Raw genomic sequence first — 27,812 nt, 5'->3', positions numbered from 1 at the left:
GCACTTAGGATGTTCGCTCAATTAATTGTTCACTTGATTCATAGCGACAGTCATCGTGAGGCCGTGGATAAATACATAGTTGAATAAAGAAGTAGGGAGGAGGGGGGGGGGTGAATTTCTGCAGCACCCTGGGAAGGAAGGTGGGGTTTCCCAAGGCCAGAAACTTTGAGAACCCTTGCACTGGGGAATCAATTTAAGGTAAGCTTTCATTGGTGCTGGGAATGGATACTGTTCTTGTTTATCAAACAATTAGAGAGTATAGACCACTTGACAACATTACACATTTTAATAAGAAAAAAAAATACAACTCTCACTCGACGTAGACTTCTGACACTCCACCACAGCCAGAAGTGTCCAACACAAACCACAGTCTATCAAATATATTACACATTGAACCGAATTAATCTGGCACGAAAAATTTCTCAAAGTACTTGTTTGCAATCGTAAATTACGGTCCTGTTTTACTTATGTTTCATCACTATGTATCGACGCCACCCGGCTTCACCTTTTGAGCAAGAGTGCACTCATGCTCCAAGTCATTCTTCACTGCTTTTTGATACTTCTCCATTTCACGTTTCTGGGCGAGATGTTCATTGCACTCCTCAGAGATGATTGGTTCTATTCAACATTTTTCTACTTTGCATTTACGAGCAAGCTTACGCTTGAGTTCCAACCATGTTTCGCTGTAGGTAGAGGACGTTCCTGCTCTACTTAGCACTTTTTCTGAACGTCTGTCTCCTCCATAGAGTTTCATACAATAAATACTAGAGGGTACTCTGGAGCTAGGGTTTACAGGGCGCTTCAACCAGCGTGGGAATGATGGTTAGTACATAGATTTGCCTAAACTTCATCCTTCTGGCTTCAAATGGCTTTGTGACTTTCTAAACTGATCATTTTCAACAGAGTACAGCATCATAAATAATTAGATAATCATTAATAAAATTGACAGACGGCTGAATTTAGACACAGGACCTCTAGCACAGAAGCCCGACATTGAAGCGATTATGCCATAGACGCATGAATCAATAAGCCGCATAGATTACCCTTACGAATTTCTTGCAGGCAAGCAAACCAGCGCATTGAATCGCTTGGCACATTTAGATTTTGGCCATCTCGACAGGCTGAACCACTGCAATTAGCAGCGATTATGAATTTTACAGAGCCTTCTGCATTTAGAAAAATATAGATTGCTTTGATATTTAGGACAATGAAGGCAGATAAAGCATGCAGATAAATGTCTGAATCTACAAGCACAAAGACCATACAAATTCATGTTCTACCCACCATCCCCATGGTCGCTGAACGATTGCAGCACCCGAGCTCCCTCTAGTAACTATTGTAGGAAACTCTATGGTTTCCTACACACCGAGTACATGCTTCAGGCTAATTTAGTTTGTGTTAAAGCTCACACCTGATACCCCTGGTTCTCCTGGGCCACTTCGATTTGCAGTATCTCTGGGACCAGCCCATCCTGCAAGACTGTAGCCAGCAGCCACAAAGTGAACAAGAGTCCACAATCACAAAGATCATACAAATCCATGTACCACCCACCATGCCCATGGTCACTGAACGATTGCAGCACCCAAGCTCCCCCTAGTAACTATTGTAGTAAACTCTATGGTTTCCTCCATGCCGAGTAGATGCTTCAGGCCAATTTAGTTTTTGTTAAAGCTCACACCCGATACCCCTGGTTCTCCTGGGCCACTTCGATTTGCAGTATCTCCGGGACCAGCCCACCCTGCAAGACTGTAGCCAGCAGCCACGAAGTGAATGAAAGAAGCAAAGAAACCTTCGCTTAAAAGCAATACTGTGTTCAACCAAGCCCACTAGCCAACCAGCAAAACTAAATGGCCCATGAGATCGAGTTGTGACCTTTTGCGACCCATCCTGAAGGACAAAAGCTACCAACTGCAAATTGGGGGGGGAAAAGGCAAAATGCTTTACAACGGTGGACCTGAGCATTCCTATTCTATATTCTAGCCTATGGCTATAGTATACCGAGTGGCACTTACATGAATAAACCTGAGGTCATATTTTCCAAGTACTCTATTAATTTTTCATTCTTTCCCTCTTATGTCGATAGACCTCTCAGCCATGCCACTGTCATCATGAGGTCAGCCACTGATCACATCCATTCAAGCTCACTGTCACTCACTATCATTCACACCTGAGAAATGAGTTAATGAGTCTAGGGGAGTTCGCTCATAAATGTGTCAGCCCGCTGCTTTTATAGCCCTAACCAACTGAGTGGTGCGGCAAAGCCCCTGCACTTGATGGCGCAGGATCTAAAGCACGTCATGCGTGAGTCATTTCATGATTCTGCAGCAGCAGTTTGTGTGCAAACACCATCAGGCAAAAGCGACATTGAAATTGCTTCTTGTCCATGTGCGTTCGCATGTGACTAACAAGGTTTATCTTCTGCGTGAAGGCCATGGGGCAGAGGTGGCAGTGGAAAGGTCTCTCGCCAGTGTGGATGCGTAGGTGCGCAACCAGGTTGCCTTTCTGCATGAAGGCCTTGCCACAGTAGTCGCACTTATGCGGGCGCTCGCCCGTGTGTATTCTTTGGTGATTCTGCATGCTCGAGTGATAAGCTGTGGTGTAGCCGCACTCGAGACATCGCCGCAAACGTCTTCCCATGTGCTTGTCTTGAAGAGACTGTGGTCGGCCAGGGTGGCGATCCACAGCGACAGAGTCTGCACAAATCGAAATAGCACATTCTCAACTATAATAAAACAGGCAAACGAGGGGGAAGACAGGGAGGTTTGCCACTATATAGTGCAGCTGGCCACTCAGTACTGGGATAAGGGGATGTTGATAGTGAAACATGAGGGACAAAATTATCAAAAGAAAAAAGCTCGCGCGTAAAGATGCACAACTCTTGTAGCCTGTTAGAGTCCACAAGTCAGTAAGAAGAGCAGAAACACATTCAAGGTTCTGTGAGCTGATAACAGTCTGGACCAGTGTACCAGAATTAATTTCTTCGATTGGCACAATTCTAAAGTGTTTAGCATGGTCAAGATCTTCACTGTAGTAAGGGCAACCACAGAGGATGTAGCCCAACTTTCTCCCTGAAGCAGCAGATATCACAAGCAGTGCAAGAAGCCCACACAGAGAACAGCTCCCCATGCCTATGAGAGCATTAGCTCGCTACTCCAAAGCATTTGGCTGTGAATATGAAATAAGGCATTCTCGCCAAACTTATCCCTGTTATATGGCAAGCATGTGCGAGCAACAAGATTAAGGCCTGCACTGTGACATGGAGGAAAGTCATATGTGAAATAGACGACTAATTAGTATTACAGAGAAGCTTGTTTTGCCTACACTGCAAGGGTTCGAGTGGCTACTGGTGGCTGTTGGGTCGGTAAATACCTCAGCAGATATATTTGTGCATATGTACACAAGGCTGGTGTATGCGCCGATTGCTAGTCGTGTATACTGACCAACAATGTAGTGCAACTATGAGCACCTCTTTTTTGTGTAATAAAAACGCTAAATTCATATGTAAAACCTGAACTTATAAAGTAGGCCCATATGTACTGCCAAACTGCACACATCTCTTAATCAAAATTGGCATTATACTCAACGGATTCTTCAATTACCTTGATAATCCAAGATTTAAGCATTCGTTATGTGCCACTGGGTTTGTGCCCACTCTTGGCTAGTCCTTTATGATGCATACGTTCCACATGACAGGGGAGGTGTAGAGGCATTAACTGTATTCGCCTTTATGTGAATATGTGACACGCAAGATCATTATAATTAACAGCTTTAGTTGATTTACTCAGTACTCTTAAGTAATACAACTTTACATCCCATGCCCTCTTTGATTTTTCATTTTTATTCTCTTGCACATTTTGCCTACTACAATATTAATCCACTGAGTAAGTGCTTCGTGTGAGAACATTGTTACGGCCGTAACTGAAATTGTCAGAGCGTATGGCTGTTGCACTTACTCATCATAGTACCGAAGCAGATCACGTGTTTGTGCTAGATATGAAAGCGATCGACATTCACCTTGACACTTCATACTTTAATACTCACAGACCTCTTTTCACTGTTCTACATACACCATCATCCCAATAAGAATCGCCCATGGAATCATGCGATGACGCACCCCTAGTCATAAGCCACTTGTTGTTCACCAACTGACTCAAATGTTCATGACCAAATGAGTCAAAATTTATTTTAACTAATACTGTATAAAATTATAATGTTGTGCAAGACCTTTAAAACACACATTGAAAGATGACCACACCAGCCTACATATAGCATAATATAGTCACCACCAATAAAGAAAGCTTTGCTTCACATAAATTCCAACATATGAGTTGGATCTGCATAATTATTTTTAGTCAATAATTGCAGAAGACGTGCACGCTTGAACCTCTCTTGCCAATACTTGTCGCACAGCCCCTGTGTCAAAGAAAGTACCCTAAGGTGTGTTTGCGACTTTAGAGCAGGCACACCGATTATAGCCACTCTTGAGTGCAAACCAGGTTTCCTTTCATATTGGAGCTCACTGTTGTGCATCTCTTTATGTATATGCAAACACCGCCCTTCTGCAAAGTCTGACAATGTCATAGCAACTGAACACAAGCAAAGACACCTATTTTGCAAAGATTTCCTATAAGGTTCATCACTAGCAAATGTCAGCCACATGTGGCAAGCCCTTCAATAAGCAGCGGTTCCTTTCAAGTGCTTGCGGATCTCGTGGTCCTTGCGCTCCAACTTGCGTACAAATGCCTTCAGACAGAAGCGGCACTGGAAAGGTCTCTCCCCTGTGTGTGTCCGCACGTGATGCACGAGGGTCACCTTCTGCGTGAAAGCCCGAGGGCACAGGTGGCACTGAAATGGTCTCTCGCCAGTGTGGATGCGGAGGTGAGTGTTCAGGTTGCCACGTGCATTGAAGGACTTGCTGCAATAGTTGCAAATGTATGACTCGTTGACATGCACGTTTTCGGAGGGGCACAGGTCACTACCCCTAGTTTCTGCGAGCTGTGTTCCCACTTTCTTGGCAGGCGAGTTTTGTACACACTGATGAGCACTGCGGTGCCGTCTGGAGGTGCCTGCAAGACAGACAGTGCACTTCAATGCAAGAGCTACGCTCTATGGAAAGTTCAACGGTGCAATTTGCATTTATTACATCTCCCCCATACCTACAAATCTCCCAAATTTTCAGGAAAGTTCATGATTTTGGGCTTATTCTAAGATTTTACGAGTGTCTTGTCAAATCTTCAGAAAAACGTCTGTGAGAATTTGTTACTTGTCGGTACCCAACCATTTCCTTAGTATCCAACCATTTCCTTGGAAGTCTACTAACGGTAGAGGGACACTGGAGGGGTACTTGCTTCGAGCACATTTATCCAGATGAGTTCCTCAGGCAGGTGAAATTGGCAATAACAATGTCACCGAAAAATTCACAGTGATCTAAATACAGTGTTGCATGTTAGTTTGTGTGTTTCAAGTTTGCTTACGTGCTGTGTTTAAAAGGAATCATCATTAATGGTACCCCACAATGTGTGTGGTAACCCAGAAAGGTGTGTGCTCAGGGCAAAGCTAAAGAAAAGAAAGTATGTGCCCCCATTTCCCCACTTCAACTCTATCCGGTGTTGTGTGCGCAGGATTTTTACTAATTTTAATGCTCACAGGTTGACAGTTATGCGTCTGCAAGCTAACTGTGAATGTAATTACTAATAGCAGTGAATGCATAGGTTTGGCAGCAGCACATACTATGTATACACTCTATTTCATGCACAAGGCAATGGTTCAAAGGCTAGAGAGACTTCTCTCGCTGTCTGCATCTGCGTCCAAACAGTTGTGCATACCATATGATATAAATTTATTAGGTATGCGCCATGTAATTCAATGTAAAATGAAGTTGAACCTTTATGAATGAATGAAATGAATGAACCTTTATGCTGCAAAATAAGACATATGTATTACACGAAAGGAATCGGATATAAAGCTATTTACCACAAAATGAGCGGAGTAATATGTTCCTGGCAAACAGCGGCCACAGCAAATCCTTTGAGCTCACGACTAAAACACAGTATGTCGCCTACTAAAACAACAAAAAAGCACAAGTAATATGTGATCTGACATAAAATTGCATACAGAAGTTGTAGTTGTAATATCTGAAGCAGTTGCTTTATGCAAAATGCTGCAGATCAAGAACAGCACTGCAAAACGCATGGATTGAGACTTCCCTAGAGTGGATGCTGGTAATGCACTGCTAAAGCCAAGAGTGCAAAGACAACAAAAACATACACAGACATGAACACCATGGCACATTCTAAAATGCTGTGGTGTTCATGTCTGTCTGTGTCTTTGTTGTCTTCACGCTCTTGGTTTTAACGAGACTTGCCTAACCGCACAGCCTGTGCAGCTTTTGGATGCGTGAAACAAAGGATAAGCTAGAAAACATTGTACATTGATCCTACATACTTTGTTGTCTCTAAACGCTCACCCCCATGAATACTGTTATTCTCAATAACAACTTTACGCATCAGAAACTAGAGTAATTATTTGCATACAGAGGACAGCAATAGCAGCATACTTTTGAAACTTTGCAGATCACACTGGTAAACATGACAATAATTTGTTCTAGTGCTAGCCATGCACCAAATAACTGCATGGATATGAGAATCGAATATAAAAGAAGAATCAGTACATTTAAAAGAAACTGCTGTTGAGTGACGTTGAATAAAGTGTCGTGGAGACAAGCATTTCTTTCATCAGTCAAGCTTATGTGCTCCAGTAGCTTTCTACTGATTTCTAAAACTGCAGAGATGCCTGTCTACGCACCCACACACAAACACACACGCAGACAGAGTAAGTACACAACGTTGGAGGCATACATAAAAGAATATCATTGTATCCGAGCAACTAATTTTCTCTTGAAGGGCTGTGCAACACATTTTGTAAACAGTAAATGAACGATACTAGTTATTAGGTTGAGTATTGATGAACATTTTTGCTGCACAAATATTAATTATTAAACCTATGTACAAGGCAGAGAGCATGAAATATTGCTAAAAGTTTGCACACTTGTTCATGAGTAATTAACCATAATTGACCGTTGACAATGTGGCATCATGGAACATTACCAGCTTTTGGAGGCAAAGTTTTTTAAAGCATTACTAATATGGGTACTACAGTCAAAGCGCTAGCAGAAGGAATCAGTGCCATTCATCATCAAGCCGATTCAGTGAAATTAGCCAAAATTGCATCCATCACATGTAAATACCTCAAACAATGGGAACTTGGAAAATATTTTGCGATATGTTAAAAGAATATGGCAAGTTGTATCCACTAATCAGCTGTGACCACTTTAGATACACTGAAAAGTGAATGATTCACTCTACAGTGTGCAATACACAGTACGAATAAATAGAGGGGACGGACAGGCTCACTCATCCCCCAACCTCTGCTTGGTTGTTCCATGTCACAATGCTGTTCGTTGACCCCCTCTTGTTCTTTGTCCAGTGTTTTAATGTGAATAGCACTCTTGTCAATGCGAGACCAGTTTCTAACCTAACCAAACATATGGACCAATCCCAAAGGTAGTACAGTCTATAAATATGTGGGCTGTTCCCGTGGGGATGTGCCACCGAGTATGTACCACTCTTCAGTGAACCTCTTTGACACCAACTTGGGCGTGTGCCACTGGGTATGTGCGGACATTGCGACGTAACCACTAGATGGCGCAGCATCCAGAGAGGAGTCCGGCTGCAGTACATGCCTCATGCACGATGCATTTCAGCCATTTGCAGTTGAATAGTTGCCATGAATGAGTTCTGCTAGAAATTTTCCCACACTGTACAGTGAATTATGCCTTACCAACATGTGAAAGTATCTTCCTTTGAGGAAAGGAGGCATCCAGCAAAAAGAGTTAAGAGTTGTGCTGGATATCCAACACTAGAGGTTTCATAGCTTTCATTAATGTAGTAGTGGCAAAAGTACGAGCAGTGGCTCAAGGATTGTGAAATACTTTGTTGTTTAACACTTCAGTGCGAGTGCTCTACACCAAAGTCCTGAATTCTGAATGGTACCTTCGCTGGAGCGCAAACCATGCACCGATGCAATTCAGGTGCACTATGAACTATTGCCAGGCGACAGGTCTGTAGTAGACTGCAAGATGTCAGTCCTGTCCATCTAGAGGTTCTCCATGCCAGTTGCAAGTTGATCAACATTTTTTTTGTTCACTAGCATGATGCCTACGCTTGAACCTCTCAAGGAGCAAATTTCACAACCAGGTTACAAGCTTGAATCCAGAACATGGCATTGCAGCCAGCGAACTTGTTCAATTACACTACCAAGGTCTAAAATTGTTTCTCTAAATGTTGAATTTGCTTCATTATTGTAGTATTCCGTCTGCTGGCCTGTGGAATCACTGCAGCACCTGCAAAACAGGAGGGCATGAAGCATACACATTTCAGCAGGAGAGAACTGCAATAAAAATGGGTGGCAAATACAACATTGGTTAATATACCCTATGCTGACCTCCAAAATCTCTAGCAGACCACCGTGGCTCAGTGGCTATTTTGCTAAACAAGCACTGCGATCAAGCTAGTTGGTATGGATCCAAGAACTTAGCACAAAAGCAATGCAGGCATTTTTCCTGTGCAGTTGTCCATCTTTCTGCCCTCTTGCACTATTCGAAGTTGCAGCTATTCTGCTTCTGAGCACAAGGTCACAGGTACGATACCTGGCAGCCACAAACACATTCAAAAAGGTGGCATGTACAAATACGCATGTGTTATTTATACCTAGGCACACATAATAATATTTCCAGATAAACAGGTTGTTTTTGCTAGCCACAGTGTTGCCTTGGGGCATTAAACCTCATGGAAAACAAGTGCTCCCACCTAACTCCCTAACCCTTTCCCGAGAGAAATGCTGAAAAATTTCCAAATAACTTCTGGCCTCTCTGTAAAACACACGTTTTAAGGTATTCTGTTGAAAAGCATAGTTTTTCTCACCGAATATATTTAAAGCTTAAGAGATTAAGAAGTTTGCAGGGACAACATGGCCACAATTAGTACATGACTGGGGTAGTTGGAGAAGTATGGGAGAGGCCTTTGCCCTGCAGTGGGCGTAACCACGCTGATGATGATAAAAGACACTTTCCCTCAGCATGCAAGTTTCACATCTGGCAAAAAGATTAATATAAAATACGAAACAATATGCTTGAGGTGGAGGCCACAGTGGGGCCTAATGCAACCTCACATGCAGAGATTAGTTTGCATCTGGCAAAGAAAGAAAAACTTGAAAAAGTTGCCTACTCCGCTTCAGAGTTCCAGGGGTAAAGCTTTCTGCAATGTGCTGTTGAAAATCTAGCACATTTTGCTTTGCTGGGGAAGTGTCTGAGCTGGTCGAACGTGGAAGCTGTTTCAGATTACACAAAATACACCGGAAGCCAAGTGCAGTTTAAGTTGCTGTATTTGCTTTAAAGCAAGCATATCCGGTGAGTTTAGGAGCAGTTACTAAGTAGTATGTAAGCATTAATGGTTGAAATAGTGTGTCTGCAACACAAAAACAATGAACTCATGTCATATGCTTCCCAACCTGATGCAGCATTAGGGGAAATGTTGCACTGTAACTAGAGCTCCCGATTGCTGCATTCTTATTAACATTTGAAAGATATTGACGATTTAGGCTCCACAGCGGTGAACCAGTTAATTCACACTGACAAAAAAAAATAAAAGAATGGCAAAAAAGGTGTCTTTGTATCAAACTTCGTGTTAGGTCTCGCATTGTTTTTTTCTTGGTTATCCAAGGAACCAAGTTTCCAGGCGCAGCCAAAAATGCAGACCACCGTGTGCGCCTTCTCCTATCAATGACTTCACGGTCTCTACTAAACAATGCTCATGCCGCCACATCGCGTTCATTTGCATAATGGGACAGCAGGGGTGCGATATTGTAATGATGCCGTTTTCGATGCTATTCCTTTTCGCGCTTCCTCAGTGGCCAGAGCGACGGTCCGCCCGCGTTAATGGTATCAACGGGCCGCGAACGGTGGATGTGGCATAAAATGCAGCGGAAGAGATCGCTGCACTACCGGCAAAAAGTTTGTGAAGGCAAGCGATCGCGAAGAAATTTCTTCGCGCCACACTTTCGTGCGATGCATTTAAACACAATGGCCGCAAGAATACATTTTCCATCGTGCCCCCTACCTTCTGCTCTCTAAAAAACCAGCACGCGCCAATTCTACAAGACGCTTTATCAGATGACAGCACTGTTTTAAGAGCACTTGACAAGGTCGAATAGCATTCACTGCGGTGAATCAAGCACAGTCAACCTTTACTGCACTCAGTCAAGCTGTTGAAAAGACTGCTTCTGCTCATCACAAATGCGCGAAGCTCTGCCGGCTTAGGTCGTCGTCGTTCGGCTCAGTGCACAACAGTAGACTGGTACGAATTTCTTTCTCTATGCAGTCACGAAGAGTATCCAGTGCGCAGCGCAAAGCAACGTCGGCGCAAAGGGCACAACTCTCACGTAAAGACGGGGCACGCATTAACAAAGACTGATTATGATCGCGCTGTTGTATCAAGTTGTTATAAAGAACACCCTTGTAACGCTTGTAGCACAGAACACCTACAACATGCCTACTGTTTGTAAACAGCATGGGTAAACAGTTATCTGCCCAAAACTGTCAAACGAGTTCTCGCTGCTGCTAATCACGATGGAGCTTTCCTAGACATGTGAGGAAACGAGTGTGAAAAATAATCGGATCGGTGGAATACACATTGTGGAAGGTGGTTTTTGGCGCCCACTTGGGGCCGAGCATATACTAATATGAAACTCTATGGGGCCGAGTGAGGAGGTATAAAGGGCAAGAACCATGCGATAACAACGAACAAAGTGAATGGCCTAATCAACAACCACGTGATCGAACGTAGGATCGTGACGTAGCGCGGGTGTTTTGAAAACAAGCGAGGCGCAGAAGAGCGCGACCTTGCTCCGTCAATGTACTGTCATAAATACTGCCCGCGAAGCGGTCGGAACTAAAAAGTCGTATGTAGTTGCTCTGCTGCGTAAAGCTAACTAAATAACATGAATGGCTCTACATGTGTTTAAAGTTGTTGTGTAGTGTAGGATGCTTTTAGCGTATGGCGATAGCGGTCGCACATCCAACACGCGAGCGAAGGACGACACACGTACGTACCGAGTTCACTTTTTAAGCGATGGCTTTCTTAGGCAATTCCCCCCATTTTGCGATTTGTACATGCGTGTATGTTTTGTCTGGCTTCGCGTACAGCGATTTCCACATTGCGTGGGATCTTCATAATTATGATTGCGGTAGCAATTATAACATATATGGAAACTCCAATTTTTTTTGCCGTCGCCGTGATGCTCCGAGTTCAAGGAGCATGAGTGGCCTGCTCAAGCGTGAGGTTGAGCCTACAAAGAGGATGGCTTGATGCGCGCAGTCTTCACGTCCAATGTTAGCGGTCACGTGGTTGAGTGCGCGCGTCTCCTCCTCTCCAAATGCTGAAGGCAGTCTGCGGCAGGTGAAAAGTTGAGGCCGAGCCAAGATGGCTGGTAGCTCCCTGTTCATTAAGGTGAATGCGCATTGTCACTCCCCTCATGCCTAGTGTTGGAGATCACATTATCAGTGTTTAGTATATGCGGTCGGCAGAGTTGATATAATGAATCGAGCAGCAGCACGGAGCGTTGACTCCCTGCTGCCAGCTCTCCTCATTATGCCAGCATAGTGACAGTGAGTGCTGTTTGACGGAGATCTGTTCGTGTTTGCCTGTGCACACATGACATCATATATGCTTATTTAGTTAGTAATACGGGTGTCACACGGCGCACTTATGATGGTGATCATGCCCGATCCGCATCGAAATTCTCGACAGCGATTGGCTCGCTCATGCAGCTTGCGCAAAGGAACCAATCGCGACCGAGAAATTCGAGCCGGATCGGGCATGATCACGATCGAAAGCGGCCATGTGACACCGGCATAAGTGAGCTGCTAGTACATTTTGTACAGCTAGCCTATAAGCGCAAGAACCTTGCTACATGTAAATGTCTAATACTTGGCTATCGCTATCAATGTTTCGTCTTTTGGGCGAAACTATGACTTTCTTTTTTTTATTATTGGCTTCCGAGATGCCAGAGTTATGGCACATAGTAAGAAGACAGAAGGCAAGCAAGCAAGGAGCCAAGTTATTCACCTTGGACTCGTCACTGGGCTCCGATTCTCCAGAGGGCCACTAATTTTAGAGTCGCTCATGTTCCTCCCTGGTATGCTCATGCAGAACACAATGTGTGGGCTGTCACAATTGGCGAAGTTAATTTGGCCTCTTTTCTACACATTGACAGTCCTTGCAATGGCCCCCAAGTCAGGTGACAATATATGTTTGTGCTCCTTCTGGAATTGCAAAATAAAACAAGCACTTGCCTCAGACTTAAAAGGAAATAAAACATATAGTGACGTTTCGAGATTGCTATGGAAGCCATAGAGGTCTTGAAATGTTTTATTTCCTTTTAAACCTTAGGGGGCGAGGGCCTGTTTTATTTTGAGACTGTATCACCCTCACCTGGCGAGTATTCGTCGAACCTTGGACTATCTTTCTGGAATTCCATTTGCTTCCAGTGCTAATGTCAGAGAATCTTATAACCTAACAACCTTAAATGATCCTGCAATCAAGCCTGTAGCAAGCTTTTGGTTACATGTGCGAAGCAAAGTGTGCGTGCTGATGATACAGGTTTGTTTCCGCTCATCGAAGAGCTTGCCTTTCGACTTACGTACATTGGGAAGGGACTGTAGGTGTAGCATAGTTATATTGTTCTTGTCAACACAGTGTATACAATCAACTAAATTCACCTTGCTGTTTGCCAGGAGGGGCCAAATTTCATAACATCAACAGGTTTGTGCTCATTGCTTTATTTCACACTAGCATATTGTTCCCCGAGCACAAGGCAACATGCCTATGAATGTGTTACATGAATGATATAACCCTAAATAATATAAATAATATAGGCTACAACAATAATAATACAATAATGTAGGCTACAAGCGAAAATTATGGCTGCAATGTGGTGGCCACGACCATTGCATCGGATGCATCACCACCCTCCTTGCCTGTGCAATCTGCAGAAAAGGCCGATGGCTGGGGCTTCAAGAATTTTTTAAAACTATTTATTGCTACATCACATGGCTGCATTTGCTTTTCGTTGCAGTGCTTGTGGTATCTGTGTGTCCACTTTGTGCCTTGTTTCTATTGCACTGGTAACATGAATGAAGAAGCTTGCAACCAACTATAGCCCATTTAACAGCACCATCTGCTCTATCAACAGGCAAATAATCGCGGCAAAAGTGGAGGCCAGTACTGTTGTCTTTGAACCACGCAAACAAGAATCAAGACTCGGCCAGGCTACAAGAAGCATTACGCGGCACAGACCTGGTGGAGCAGCTCTGGGCCGTCCAGTGAGCCCCCGATGTGGCGAGGGAGTTAAAACTCCCTGTCCCAACCTGGGATCGCTGGCAGAGCACAAGGCCCACTCTATGGGGCCTTTGCGCCTCGTAGCTCGCAGGACCTTTCAGTAAAGTTATTCCATCCATCCATCTATCTCACTTGCTTACGGCTTATTCATACACTTTGTTTGCATGCAGCATTGATTATTCATTCAAACCATGTTTGAGGGCACAAAAGATTCTGTGAGCAAGTGCCTGTAGTCACAAGGTATTGTTTCAGATTTCACGAGCTTTCTTTGGAGCCCTGAAAAAATAAACAGTTATATTCATGGAAAGAATTCATGTGGATATTTTTCAATATACTCTGGAGCTTTTGTTTTGAAGAGTTTGCATTTAAATCAATAAGTTAAAAGGTTGTTAATTAATATGGTAATTAGTTATGCTCATATTACAGGTACTTTGAGTACCTTGAAAGTGCAGTCAACAACAAGCATTGATTGCACTTGCGTGGCATGGAGCTGGTTTTTTAAAGGATTGGCACAAGTTAGCTCTATTCTGAATTCATGGTTACAGCATAAAAAAGACTGGGCATAAGAGTGCTTGAGTGCATTGCCACTTCTTTCTGTGCCTGTCTTTTTTGTTGTATCTGTGCGTGTGTGTGTGTGTGTGTGTATAATTGTTTAAAAAAAGAATATGAGTGCTGCAGATGCAGCATTCAACTGTTACTGCCGTTGGTAGTAGGCAACATCTTGCAAGGCGCACCACAAAGCTGTTTTGCGGTGGCTTTACATCTGACATCATTTTCTTTTAAATACAGCAAACCAGCCCACCGAAGTACAACTGACCTCTCTGAACTTGACCGGTCATTCAAAACAATGTAGCTTCTTCAATAAGCTGTATATTAATACAGCTTATAAAAAAACAAATAAGTGGCTTTAGGGCAAAGTTGTTGTCAATAATGACTAGTTTTGCTCGTATATGCATTTTGTGATTTTTCTTGTTAAATTAATGCTGATATTTTTCTTTCCAATTTCAGATTTAGAATGTTACTAGCCTGTACTTGTTTTCTAGTTCATGCATGCTATATAGCATTTGTCACTTCTTCTTTTAGCTGCATCTATAATCGCCAATATTTCTTCATGCCAGAAATATCTTTAGTCAAATTTTATTGGCCGTTACAGATTAGGAGAGAGATCGTGACATGGGAAATTCAGTTCTAAGAAAGCAAAGGCCAGTATCAACGGAATGCGAAAAAAAAAAGGGGGGGGGGAGTGCAACACTGGCTGCATTCACCATCTTTATTACGGTGCACTCGTAAACAAGATCTGATCTCTCCCACCCGTTCTATGCTAAGAAGCTTAGTATAAAACTACATGGTATAAATTATACTTATAGTGTATGCTAACCTATGTAAGGTTTATGAAACACAACAGCCTTGAAAAAAAAATGTTTAAATTTAGTCACTCAAGTATCCTTACGGGATTTGAATGCGAAGGCATCAGGGCTTGTCTAGGTTATCACCTTAATTTAAATCTCCACCCTAATTCACCTTGCTCTAATTTGTACCAAGTTTAATCCACCATCCATCTTGGGAGTGGGCCACGGCGTCAGATGGATGCCATGGCTGTTCACCGTGGTATTTCGCAGTGCAAGCCGCAGCAGGCCCAGCGCTAAAACATGGATTTTCTTGCCATTCTATGTTGAGGCCAGACGCTCGCAGGATTTTCTGGTTTACGGAGCATATAAGGCGTTTGCCTTAATATTCCGGAAGGTTTGGGCATGTAGCATGAAGATGGTAGGTATAGTGCAATTCCTACATGCACCAGCAGTCATTTCCACCTTTTAAAAACGTGAAAGGTGTTTTATTTGCCCGCAATTATTACACAGGGAGGGCTGTAAAAATGAACCGGTAGCATGTAAAGAAAAGAACAAATTGTGCATTGCATGACATTCAATGCACTATGCACTTAAAACAGGAAAAAAACAAAAGAGATGTACAGAAAGCAGCAATAACTGACCAGTGCACTTGCTGATATGAGCCTACAAAGACAACTGCAAATAAAGGACCAACACATCCACCAGGACACAGTTCCACTTAGCATATAAATGTGTGGAACCTTAATAAATATACAAGACATAATGTCAGTGGAATAAATGAGATGAAACAGCGAACTTGGGCATTTCTATTTGCAATACATCAGCTCTTGGTGAACTCAGGGCTCGGGTGAGAGCAAACACACATCCAGACACCATGGAACCCAGGCAGTAACTGCCATTTCCATTTTCTTTTGTTCTGTGCTAGCACGTGCGCATAAGCTTACTGCCCATCTTCCTTTTCTTTGCTTACAATGTGAGAGATGGATAGAGAGTGTCGTCTGCTCATGCTGTCTGATCACGCTCATGACAGTGTAATTAAAGTATGCTACATACTGTAGAGCACACGTAAATAGGCCCCACTTAGAATCAACTCTAGCTTAGTACAAATAACTTTTCATCACCTGAAAAAATTTACATTTCGCGTGCCGAGTACCAAGTTCCATTCTGTTCATCACGCGACGTTAGCACACACCATACCCAAGTCGCCCAGTCCGACCGCTCAGTCCTGCAGGCAACAAATTAATGTGGTTAAAAGAAATCAACTGTCATAAAACACAAGCTCTGTTTGCTGCACCAGTTCAGTTAAAGCAAATAAAACTGTGGTGCAGCATCATGATTTGCCAACATACAAAGGAGACTTGCCAATCATACAATTCAAAAAGCACAACTGTGGAAGGCAAAAAGAAATACTGAAATTTACTAGAAATTAGTAAAAATGATTAGAACATTTAATATGTTGACTGTTTGTTACAAATTTGCAGGCTAAGTTTTACAGGGATGCTGTGATTAAGCATTGTGCTCCATATAAGTCAAAGCAACAATGATCTATGCCGCAGACAAGCAGGAATGTTTATGAAGTTTATTAATGCAATATTCATGTAATGGCTGCTGAAGATTCGGTTGCCGTGTTACAATGGCTCTATCAGTTGATGTCGTTGCCACACGGGTATGTGCGTGTAATCAATGGCTCCCAAAAATTGGACTGCATAATTTATTCAGTGACTGTACTTGTCTTCCTCTTCAAAGCTATTTTTGCCTTAAGCTATTTGCAAATGAAAAAAATTGCAAAATATTTGTGTCAATACCTCTTCAAAGTTATTTTTGCCCTAAGCTATTTGCAAATGAAAAATATTGCAAAATATTTGTGTCAATACGACAATCATAAATTAGCGCTAAACATAGAGCATTTTTGATAAAATCGTAAATGCTGAGGTATCCAACAAAGTGAGAGGAATAAAGGACTAAAACACACAGCTGTTAAAGACGGCGTAAAATTTGCGACTGACTGACTGACAGACAAGATTTCCAACATACAAATGCATAACAAGAGCTATGAGAATAAATGTTGCAAGGGGCATTGGAATAATTTTAACCTGAGATTCTTCCGACTGCACCCTTAGCTTGGTATAGTATGCGTGTATGTACGTACATACATATACAGGTGCACACTTTCCGATTATTGCATGACTGGCAATTGAACCAGCGACCTTACACTCAACAACAGAATGCCATAGCCACTGAGCCATTGCCAGTGTGCATGAATTTATTAAAGCAAAAGCATGAAACAGAGTGAAAGGCCTACAATTAATTTAATGCTACAAGATGTCTGCACTGCGCAAATTTGTGATGCTATATATAGGCCACAGGTAGCAAGCAAGTAGACAGCCTCGCACACCACGAGAGTGCAATTGTTGTGTAGGAACTGGAGGAGCATACTGCATTATGTCTCTTGCAAAAAATTGCAAGTCAGATGTTAATTCTGGAACTTGGTGACTTTCCAAAAGGTTGCCTTAGATGCCAGCCTTTCATAATGCACTTCTCCTTATGCAAACATTTTCCAATATGAAGCAGTTCGTTGTCTTAAGGCCTGACTGTACATCTCTATTATGCAAAGTATGAGAGGAAAAAGAAGGCTATAAAGACACAAACACACTGAACTGGAAATGCATAGGAAGGTAATAAATATGCAAGACATATTGTGAGTAGCACAAGGCTAGTGCAATGAAAGAAACATTTGTATAGTAGTCATTGAAATGTCTATGCATCATAATTAGTTTATGGTTGTTTGTGTAACTGTCACAACACACATGCAGAGCAGAAAGGTTTGTCAAGGGTCATCCAGCAGCATGCAGCTGTATTATTTTGCAGAGTGGAACACCTTACCACCTTTAGTTAGGTAACAGGAGGACATTTATACCGTAAACAGCTTGTTCGCAGGCCTTATTGTTCAAAATTTTGTTCATATTCAAAACTCTTTATTTATTCACAAGTGCTAAATTTAGACAGGTCGAATGACGGTGGTTCAGCATAAAAAGCCGGTCCACATGCCTGCAACCCTTTCAAATGGTAAAATTTGTCACACAAAGACATAGTTTGGACCTACTTTGTGATTTACACTGTTCAAGTGAGGCAGGCTGGTACCAGCTTCCTGTTGCACTTTCACGGGCGCTGATGTCAAGGCGGACCTTTTGTTCTGGCAAGAAGCCCACACAGGCAGCACGAGGATGGAAGAGCATAGTAATAACTGGTGGGGTTTAGAATGGCCTATGAGCATAGGCTGGCCTACTCACTCACGAGTACACTGATTCATACTCACTCCACCCTCATATCACAGCCCCGAGGTAGTACGTGAGTAATGAAGGGTGTGAGTGGATGCCAGTATTAACAGGAGTACTAATGAAAGTCTCTGAGTGGACGTTAGTATGAGTGTGAGTGACTGTCAATGAGTCTGTGTATGTATGAGATTGAGTGGATGTAAATGTGGGCGTGATTAGGTGCCAGTAGGTATTAATGGAAGTCACTATGAATGCGAGTGAGTGCTTGTATGAGAGAGCACGAGTAATGCGAGTGAATGTCGGAGAATGTGGGTACATAACCTGCAAAAATATTGGTGAGCGAATATGAGCGAGTATCTCCCCGTTATGTTGACCTATGTCCATGAAAGACACCATGCTGTAGAGTTCCAGATCAATTTTAACTGTTAAGGGTTCTTTAATGTGCATGCAAGTGTGTTCTACCATTATGAGAATGCAGCGGCCACCAAAGCCCAGAACTGGACACAAAGCTTTGCACTTCACAGGAGGAAAAATATCTTCTAAACCATTATGGTAGGTATCAATCTGTATGCAGATCTAATGCCTATGCACAGGCAGACGTTGTTTGAAGGCTAGGATAAAGAACTTCATTAGGCATAAATTCCACATTTTGGTGTCCTAAGCCATGCTCACAGGTTGCAGGGATCGATGTGCATAAACCCATTTTTGTTGACGTTCTCTGCGCCAGTCACGAGTCTTCTCTGTGCCATGTTGGAGAGTAGAACCCTGCCATAGCACCTTTGTACATTGCGGACTGGAGGAGCATCGTGCCCTTTACTGATCGTTGCACGTAGGGTGAGCCTCATGCAAACGCATCTGCACAAGGTGGAACCAGAGGGGGTCTCCCTCCTGCCTCCATTCTCCCTCTGCATACTTTGATGAAGGCTATCTCTAATCATACTCGTTGGTATAACCAGTGCTACTCTGGATCCACCCCTAGCCATATTGATAAAGAATCATACTGTATTACTGTAAGAACCACTAAATGCATCCATTATCAGTTTCAGACTGGCAATAGAGAGATCAGTTATTGTTGATGTGTGTGCATATGTGTGTGTGCAGGGTTTGAAGAGTGGAGGCAAGAATTGTCAGTGAGATCATTTTCTGGCAGTCCACCTGAAAATACTTAAAATTGGCCACTTGCAAAGACTTATTCGTTAACACTGTCTGCTTTCTTTTTCACAGGTCGGCAAAATACTGGTGGCACTTGCGAGCGAACACTTTTTTCAATATATGCACTCCCTCGCACTTCTATTCCTGCCTGCTCACACTCACCAGCATTCACTTACATACACTTATGCTCACCCGCATTTATGCCCACATTCATACATCCACTCACACATAAGAGGGTGAGTACAAGCGAGTTCACTCATTGAGCGAGTGTGACAGCCCATAGCTTTTCTAGCCCTGACCATTAGACTGGTTGGGAAGAGCCACCGCCCTTGATTCCACAGCATCATCTGCACACCATGTGTGCATCTCCTCGTGTCTCTTCAACTGCATTTTGCGTGCGAACACCATGGGGCAAAAACGACACTGAAACGGCTTCTCGCCCGTGTGCGTTCGCACGTGGCCCACAAGGCTTGTCTTTTGTGTGAAGGCCATGGAGCAGAGATGGCACCGGAAAGGTCTCTCGCCAGTGTGGATGCGTAGGTGCGCGACCAGGTTGCCCTTCTGCATGAAGGCCTTGCCGCAGTAGTCACACTTATGCGGGCGCTCACCCGTGTGTATTCTTTGGTGATTCTGCATACTTGTGTGGAAAGCTGTGGTGTAGCCGCACACGAGACACCGCCGTAGACGCCTTCCCATGTGCGAGTCCAGAAGAGGTGGTCGGCCAGGGCGACGACGCACAGCGACAAAGTCTGCGCGAAGCAAATTGGAGCATTCTCAGCAAAAGAGAGCGCAACATTGGAGGGAAAGGTGGGGAGGTTAGCCAGTAAGAGCTGCAGCTTGCCACTCTACACTGGGGTGAAATGGTGGTGGCAACGAAACATAAGAGATGAGGTTATGAAAAGAACTTGCACATAAACACAAGAAAATGCACAACTCTTACAGCCTCTCATGCAGTCCACATGAGGAAAGAACAGCGGCAATACATTTAAAGCTCTCCGAGCTGATAAGACTGGACAAGCGTACCATAATTTTTTTCATTCATAGGAAAAATCCAAAACCGCTTAGTGTAATCAACATCTCATCTTTGCATGCTGAAGCAAGGGCAGCCACAAAGGATGTTTCCTAAGTTTATTCTTGCAGCCAAAGATGTCAAAAGCAACACACATGGAGCACAGCTTCCCGAGTCAAGGAGAGTTTTGGCTTGCTGCCCCAGAGCACTTGGCTGTGCATATAGACTGAGGCACTGATTTCATAAACCTTCCATGTTATGTTGAGCGTGCACTTGAATGACAAGATGCATGCCTGCTCCCCAACCTACAGGGCATTCGAATGCAAGAAGGACACCTCACCACTTTTCAAATAATGACTGCAGCAGACATCTAAGCTTGAAACTTACTTGCTGATACTTGCCATGTAGCCTCCGAGTCAAAGTTATTACCCTGTCACAAGCTTGTGATTTTAGGGCAGAAAAATAGGCAGAAAATAGGCTGTCTTGAATGCAAGTCCTTTACTTCCATATTGGAAGTCACTATTTAACATCACACTACACCGGTGTTGCATCATTAATCTCAATGGCTGCTCGCAGCAGCCACTATGTAAAATGTTGTGGTATATTAGTGCATGGCACGCTTGTACCTGTGTGATTGTATATGCATGCTTTTTGTTCATTAATTGGTTGTTAGTAGGAAGAGTGCTCGTCTTATTTACTGCTTCCTTTGTCTGCTCCCACTTTGTTCAGAAGAAGAATCACCACACAACAAAGCAGAGCAACGCATATGAACACTGAGGACACTCTTCAACACCATCTCATTAACAATGCCCTATCACAAGCAGAGATGAGATGTATTGCAGAATCATCAAATGTACTCTGTCAGTTACAAGTGATTTCCAGGCAGGAAATACTTGTCTACTGCAGAGGTTTTCATGCATCTCACAGAGTATGTGTTTAGTGCAAGAATCTTTCACGATGTACTGAAAAAAAAAAGTATTGGTAGCAACCTTGGTTAAGCAAACTTCAACGGCTTTATAATGATCTGAGTGTTTTATTACACAACTGCAGTGATCCAGTGTGAAAGGATGTCGTCAGAATGCAATGTCAGTTGAACTTAATGTCACGCATTCATATTTCACAAAATTTTACAGCACAACTTTAACATTACTTCTAAATATATGCAGACAGGAATAAAGCAGCTTTCCACTGTGCTTATAGTAATTCAATATGGTTGCAACAAAGTTTTATGCAAGTTCCCTATGACTATACATGCCGATTCTCTCCAGGCCTTGGTAGTGCTTCTCAAAAATCTTTGTTTTGTTTTTTTCTTAAGTATAAGCAAACCTTTCCATTTCCTCCTGCAACGTCTCACAATGTCACAGCAAGTGAACACAGGCAAAGACATCATCAACCAATGTCACCAATGCGTGACAAGCCCTTCAAGGAGCAGTGGTCCCTTTCAAGTGCTTGGAGAGCTCGTGGTACTTCCGCCGCAACTTGCGTGCGAACGCCTTGGGACAAAAGCGGCACTGGAAAGGTCTCTCCCCCGTGTGTGTCCGCACATGATCCACAAGATGCACCTTCTGCGTGAAGGCCAGGGGGCACAGGTGGCATTGGAATGGTCTCTCGCCAGTATGGATGCGGAGGTGAGTGGTCAGCTTGGTACGCACTGTGAAGGACTTGTGGCAGTAGCTGCAAACATATAACTCGTTGGCGTGGACATGTTCAGATAGGCACAGGTCACTGCCACTAGTTGCAAAGAATGAGGATTGCAGACCAGCTTGTCTCGCAGACAAGTTGTCTACACAGGGATGAGCACTTTGCTGCCATCTGGTGGTGCCTGCAACACAGACAATTCAATGTACTGACTACACTGCATAGAAGGTTCAATAGCACAACTTCCATTTCTTACACCTGCCAGCTAACAGCTGCAAGTGCTGGCAACAGGAAATGTATAGAAGATTTCCGGAGAGCACACAGTATTCTCTCTGCCCGATAATTTGGAAGTGACTATAGACAGCTTAGAGACGAAGACGCATGCAGGATTGATGAAAAGTGTGTTATGTCATCAAGCCTTCTATGCATCCCGACAGCATATAAGTACAACTCCCAGCAGCTTGGAGTGGAACACTTCCCAAGGGATGCAAAATAATCATGGCGGTCACTTGTGGTGCAGGATGTCATGGATGTGCTGGGCCTGGGTGCCTGACCCTACCAAAAAGACCTGTAGTGGGGACTCTGAGACTAAGAAATGTTATTTCCTCCTCCTCTAAGCTATCACCACCGTGACTACTGTTATCCTTCCTAACACTTCTGTGCCCCAAACACTAGCATAACTACAGTTAAATGTTAGTATAACAAACACTGACATAAATAATTACAGGATGCAACAAAGTAAACCCGAAATTTTCTCTCCACAATCTGCATGAAAGGGACAATTGGCATCCATTCGACAACAGCATGAAGCTGTCAGGCAGATGCCTTTTCCCGCTTTCATGAACCTTACTCTACCTTGCGGGCTACATTTGCCAACATTCGCATATTGCAAACATATGCTTATACTGATGATCAGATACAATGAAGGCATCGTCGTGCTGGAAACGACTTAATTATAACAAGAAAAAAAGTGTGTTTCTACACACCGGACAGCATGCATCAGATCAGTACACACGAAAAGAATTTGTTCTTTCACTGCTATCAATGCACATTACGGTTAAACACCAAGGCAAGAATTAGTGCTTTGCAAAGGGCATTGGTGATGAGCAGTTGTATACAGTAACGTGGAGGCAAGTTTCTCTTCACTCAAGCTTACCTGCTTCATTACTTTTCTTTACGAGATTCTCAAACACCGCACAGATGCCTATGCAAATAAACACATATGCACACACTAAGTTTGGAGGCATGCAGGAAATTATAAAACTGCATCTGAGCAACAAATTTTAATGCGACAGTATTAAGGGCCTGTGTCACAAAAAATTCGATGTCGGCATTTTGCGTTGGACATCGTTCGGCAAAATTTCATTCCAAACTACAACCACGCAGGCCCAGAGGCGTCAGTGAACTTATTGAATTCCTCAAAGATGCATCAGAAAAATCGTAAAGTACAACCTCAACACAACCTACAGATCTGATAGCCTCGGATTGTAATTTGAATATACAGTTAAACCTCGACATAACAAAGTAGATAAAATCAGAAATTTGCTTTATTGTACCGAAATTTCGTTGTACTGAATGAAATTCGACCTTTTATGCAAATATGTGCCGCCGCCGATCTATCTTTCCCGCAGGGAAAGGTGCAGCAGAATTTTCCGAATTATCGGGCTATCGAAAAAAAAAGCAAATTTGAGTAACCATTCACTTTGATATAAGTTTGGGAGCAGGCGACGAATGATACGGTTTCATGCCACGTCGACGATATCTTCACATAGGCGGCACGAATTAAGGGAAGCCAGCCATGCTTTCGCGTGCATTCCACCCCCGCGGCTGATAGCGTCGTCCGCACTGGGACGACGCTATTATGAAAAGCGCCGGCAGCGGGGAGCGAATGCTTCGTCTGCCTCTCGCTCCAACGGGTCACCGAAATTGGAGATTACGCAATTAACCAATACTAAACGCGCGGGAAGACCGCTCACACGATGTCACGCCGTCTCGACACGCCTACTCTTGGCACGCGTGGCAGACGACCTCTAAAGCAGGGTATGCGGCTGCGTATACGATCAGCTGCGCTTACAGCCACGGTAGAGACGCGCGCCAGAAATCGCGATGCGCGCCAACTCCCCCCTCTCCTCACGCGTGCTTGATCGCGTTACCGCGAGCGAGCTCCCCTCCCCCTATTTCCCTCTGCTCACGCGGGGAGGCGGCACTCGCGCGTGAAGCCACCATCTTGCTTCTCACCCTCGCACTTTCCCTCGCACCTAAAGCACCAAAGTGCGCGGGGCGCGATAGGACCTTATCGCACTTGGACTTTACATGGAACATAATGCGGCTTCACTTCGGCGGTTGCTCTTGTCGCGCCGCGCGCGATACGAGAGGTGCGTTTACAAGCAGTCGCTAGTAATTCAATCATGTGACCAACTGCGTCCGCGGAAGTTTCTATTTATTGTCTCGGGATTCTTTTGCTGTGGAAGCGAAATTTCGTTACATTGAAATCGCATACACACTTTGTTGTATTGGGATTCTAATTACATGGTGTTCTATGGACAAAAGGTTATGAAATTTTAAATATTTTGTTATATTGAGATTTTCGTTAAATTGAAGTTCGTTACATTGAGGATTAACTGTAGCAGAAAACTTAATTCTGCTAAGCTGAAACTCAAATATAAACCGCTTTTCCAGCGTTGCTACCATTCATAGAGTGGTGCCCCAAGCTCAATTCCTTGTTACAACACCGTCCAGCTGGCGCTCGCTTCCGTGCACTCACAGCCCATGCAAGAGGCCACATCTATACCAGAAAGCTCGCCTTCATGCATAGCATTCGCCACCAGCATTTCCTGGTAAACATTATGCTTACATAAGTTGCAGTTGCTGGGAAGTGTGAGAAGCAGTCGGGGATTTTCTAATGCTATTGCTTTCCACTCTTGAAGGCAAAGCTTAAGCGTCCTATAAATTTTCTCTGTCGCAGTACTCTGCAACATTCCTTGATAAGAGTAAATGAAGGCTGCTAGTTATTAGGTACTGTGGTGATAAAAAGCTTCCGTTTAGATATTACATCTATGTCACATGACAGAGAACCACAAATCTTGCTTGAATGTTGCCCACCCTTTCTTCAGCCTTAAAAATCAGCTATCACCACCTGTTGACAATGTGACAGTGTAGAATGTTAAGATTTTCTGTTGGCCACATTCTCAAAAAAAAAAGAAAAAAAAACACCACGAATAAGAGGTGCAACACCAAGTACAATGGTGGAAGAAAAAGATTGATTCACATAATGGGCCAAGTCCCCAATTTACTTTACTGACTGATTGTGATGTGGCGCAGAGGTAACAGATCCAACTGCGCATTTGGATTTCATAGACAAACAGCTGGCAGTAGGACTCAGTTCCACTCACTTATTTTCAGTGAGCGCAATGAGCAGAACATTGCATCCATCATGTGAATCTACCTTAAACAACTTAAACATGGACAAATTCACATCAAAACTTAAGTGAGAGAACATGGCAAGCTGGTTTCACGAAATCAGCAGTGGCCACTGGAAAGTGAATAATTCACTGTGAGCCATGGAAGACAGGACAAATAAGCAGAAGAGACGACATAGCCCCCTGCACCCTTGTCCTCTTTGTCCCATGTCACAATGTTGTGTGTTCTTCCTTCTGATTTTCCAACCTTCTTTCCAGACCGTACAGTGAATTATGCCTTGCCCAACAGGTCTAAATATCTACCTTCAAGAAAAGAGAAAGAAGACATCCAACAGAGAAAAGTGCTACACTTGTGGTGCATGTCCCACACCAAGAGAATTTCATAGCTTTCTGTGGCAGCGGCCAACAGAGGAATAGCATGGTGAAGTAGGGGAGCGCGATCATCACATACGAAGCTGAAGGACAACATGAGAGCGCTCATGTTGTCCTTTCCTGCGGCTTTGTATGTGTTGATTGCAATCCCCTACTTCGTCATGAAACCTTACCAACTCGGCAAAATATCTATCTCGCTATAGGAGCAGCACGTCGGTGGTGGTGAAATCATTTGCTGCTTAACGCTTCAACCTGACTACTCTTCTTCACAGTACTAAATATTGTTTCATACGATTCTATTGGACCACAAACCTCAAAATTACAGGTCGGTAGGTCTGTGGTGGGCTGCAATATGGCCATTCGGTGCGTATTAAGATTCTCCGTGCCCCAGTTGCAAACATATTCAAAAACATTTTTTTCACCAACACAATACAACCTCGAAGGTCAGGCTAAAGTGCAAATTTCAGCACTTTGGCAGAAATTTGCAATTGGATCATAGGAAGAACTGCAATGCACTGTAGGATCTAAAGCTATCTCTGCAAATGTTTGCTTTGCTTCTTTTATTTAGTCTTTGTTCCACTGGCTTGTGGAATGGTTGTGGTATCTGGAAAAAAAAATGACAGCGTGAAACACAGAGATTTCAAACTAGAACTGCAATGAAAATGTGCAGTGCATGTGACATTGGGTTTTATAATGTACTCGATGCAATAACTTCCCAACTACCAAACCTGCCATGACGACTCAGTGGCTACGGTGCTCTGCTACTGATCGTGTACTGCCAGGACTGAATTCTTATAGTCACCACAGCCACACTCTGAAGGGGGTGACATATAAATATGCTTGTGTAGTTAGATTTAGGTGCATACTGAAAGAATCCCAGGTGGTCAAAATTAAACTGGTTTCCTTAATACCCTACTGTTGCTTTGTCATGTTAAACCCCCAAGATAATTCACTTATAATTAAATTCATAGCCCTTAAAAAAATTAATATGCCGTGTTCCTACTTGCAAAACATATCATAGACATACTTTGTGTTGCAGTTGCTAAATCACATAGTGCTTACTTGTATGTGTTAGTGGCATACACATGAGGTGCATGTGGTCTGCACAATTTGAAGCAGCAACAGAGGCAAATGTTGCCCTACGCAAATTGAAATAATACTTGCTGCACTAGCTCTTATCGGCATTTGAACGATCTCAAGGATTTACACTATAATGAGATGGGCCAGATAATTCACACTGACAAAGAGAGAGAGAGAGAAAGGAAAGGGCTCGGTAAAAACACATTGATGCGCTCCGTTCGTACCCATCCCACGCCATTTCGTTTTATTCAAGGAATTTGGAATTTTCTGACACTGCCCAAGGTAAGCTACAGAAGCAAGCGCTGCATCAGCCACGCCTTTAGGACCAAACTTTTAAATAGTCTCCACTAAACAAAGCGCATATATTGTCACATCATCTTGCCAATAGGCATTATGCAATGGACACATTCTGTGTGCACAGCTGCTGGTGACTGCGTTCGATTTGCGTGATAGACAGCGCAAGTGCACAACCTAACACAAGTTTGTGGAATGCAGCCGTCGCGAACAAAACGAGCTTCTATGCGGTGCACTGTAGTGTTGCGTACTTAAGTGCGATGCACTTCACTTGTTCTCTAAGTATTAAAAAGATAGAAAAGAAAGAAAGAACGGCTACCGACTGTGCGCGTGACTAACTATTTAGACAGGGCTGCTTCAAAATTAATTTACAAGGAGTCACAGTCGATTAGCATTGACCGCAATAGATCAAGTGCAGACAACTTTTGCTACACTATTCAGGTAAGTTGTTCAAAAGCTGCTCATCATAATTGCTCGAACAAGCTTCAATGGCATCGGTTGTCGCCGTCGGCCGAGAGCAGTGTGGAGTGGTGTAGAACGCTGTCGTCAATTCACCAGCAGCGCCAGCGCAGAAACACTTTCTTTTTTTTTTTTAACGGTCGAGTGCACAACAAATATCCAAGGCTGCATCCCCCACTGTAGCTACGCGCCACGAACACTCGGGAAAACAACGAAGTTTCGTTGTAAACAGTCAACATCTGTCAAAGATAGAACCGATGGAACTCGTTCTCGCTGCTGCTGATCACCATGGGGCTTTCCTGGCGTGAAAA

General features: G+C 43.5%; 1 protein-coding gene across 1 annotated transcript; it reads right to left on the bottom strand.

Annotated features, from left to right (window-relative positions):
* Positions 1-267: 267 nt before the first annotated feature.
* Positions 268-27,812, bottom strand: LOC142558445 (uncharacterized). Its single transcript, XM_075670579.1, has 8 exons — positions 23,034-27,812; positions 21,662-22,061; positions 21,566-21,579; positions 19,522-20,003; positions 8,316-8,538; positions 4,674-5,066; positions 4,521-4,586; positions 268-2,717 (listed from the first exon to the last, which is right to left on the bottom strand). The coding sequence occupies exons 1-8, from the start codon at positions 23,122-23,124 to the stop codon at positions 2,296-2,298; spliced, it is 2,091 nt and encodes a 696-aa protein (XP_075526694.1). The 5' UTR covers positions 23,125-27,812; the 3' UTR covers positions 268-2,295.

Source organism: Dermacentor variabilis, chromosome 9, assembly GCF_050947875.1.
Source record: "Dermacentor variabilis isolate Ectoservices chromosome 9, ASM5094787v1, whole genome shotgun sequence".
NCBI lineage: Eukaryota > Metazoa > Arthropoda > Arachnida > Ixodida > Ixodidae > Dermacentor > Dermacentor variabilis.
This window is presented reverse-complemented; position numbering and strand designations above follow the sequence as displayed.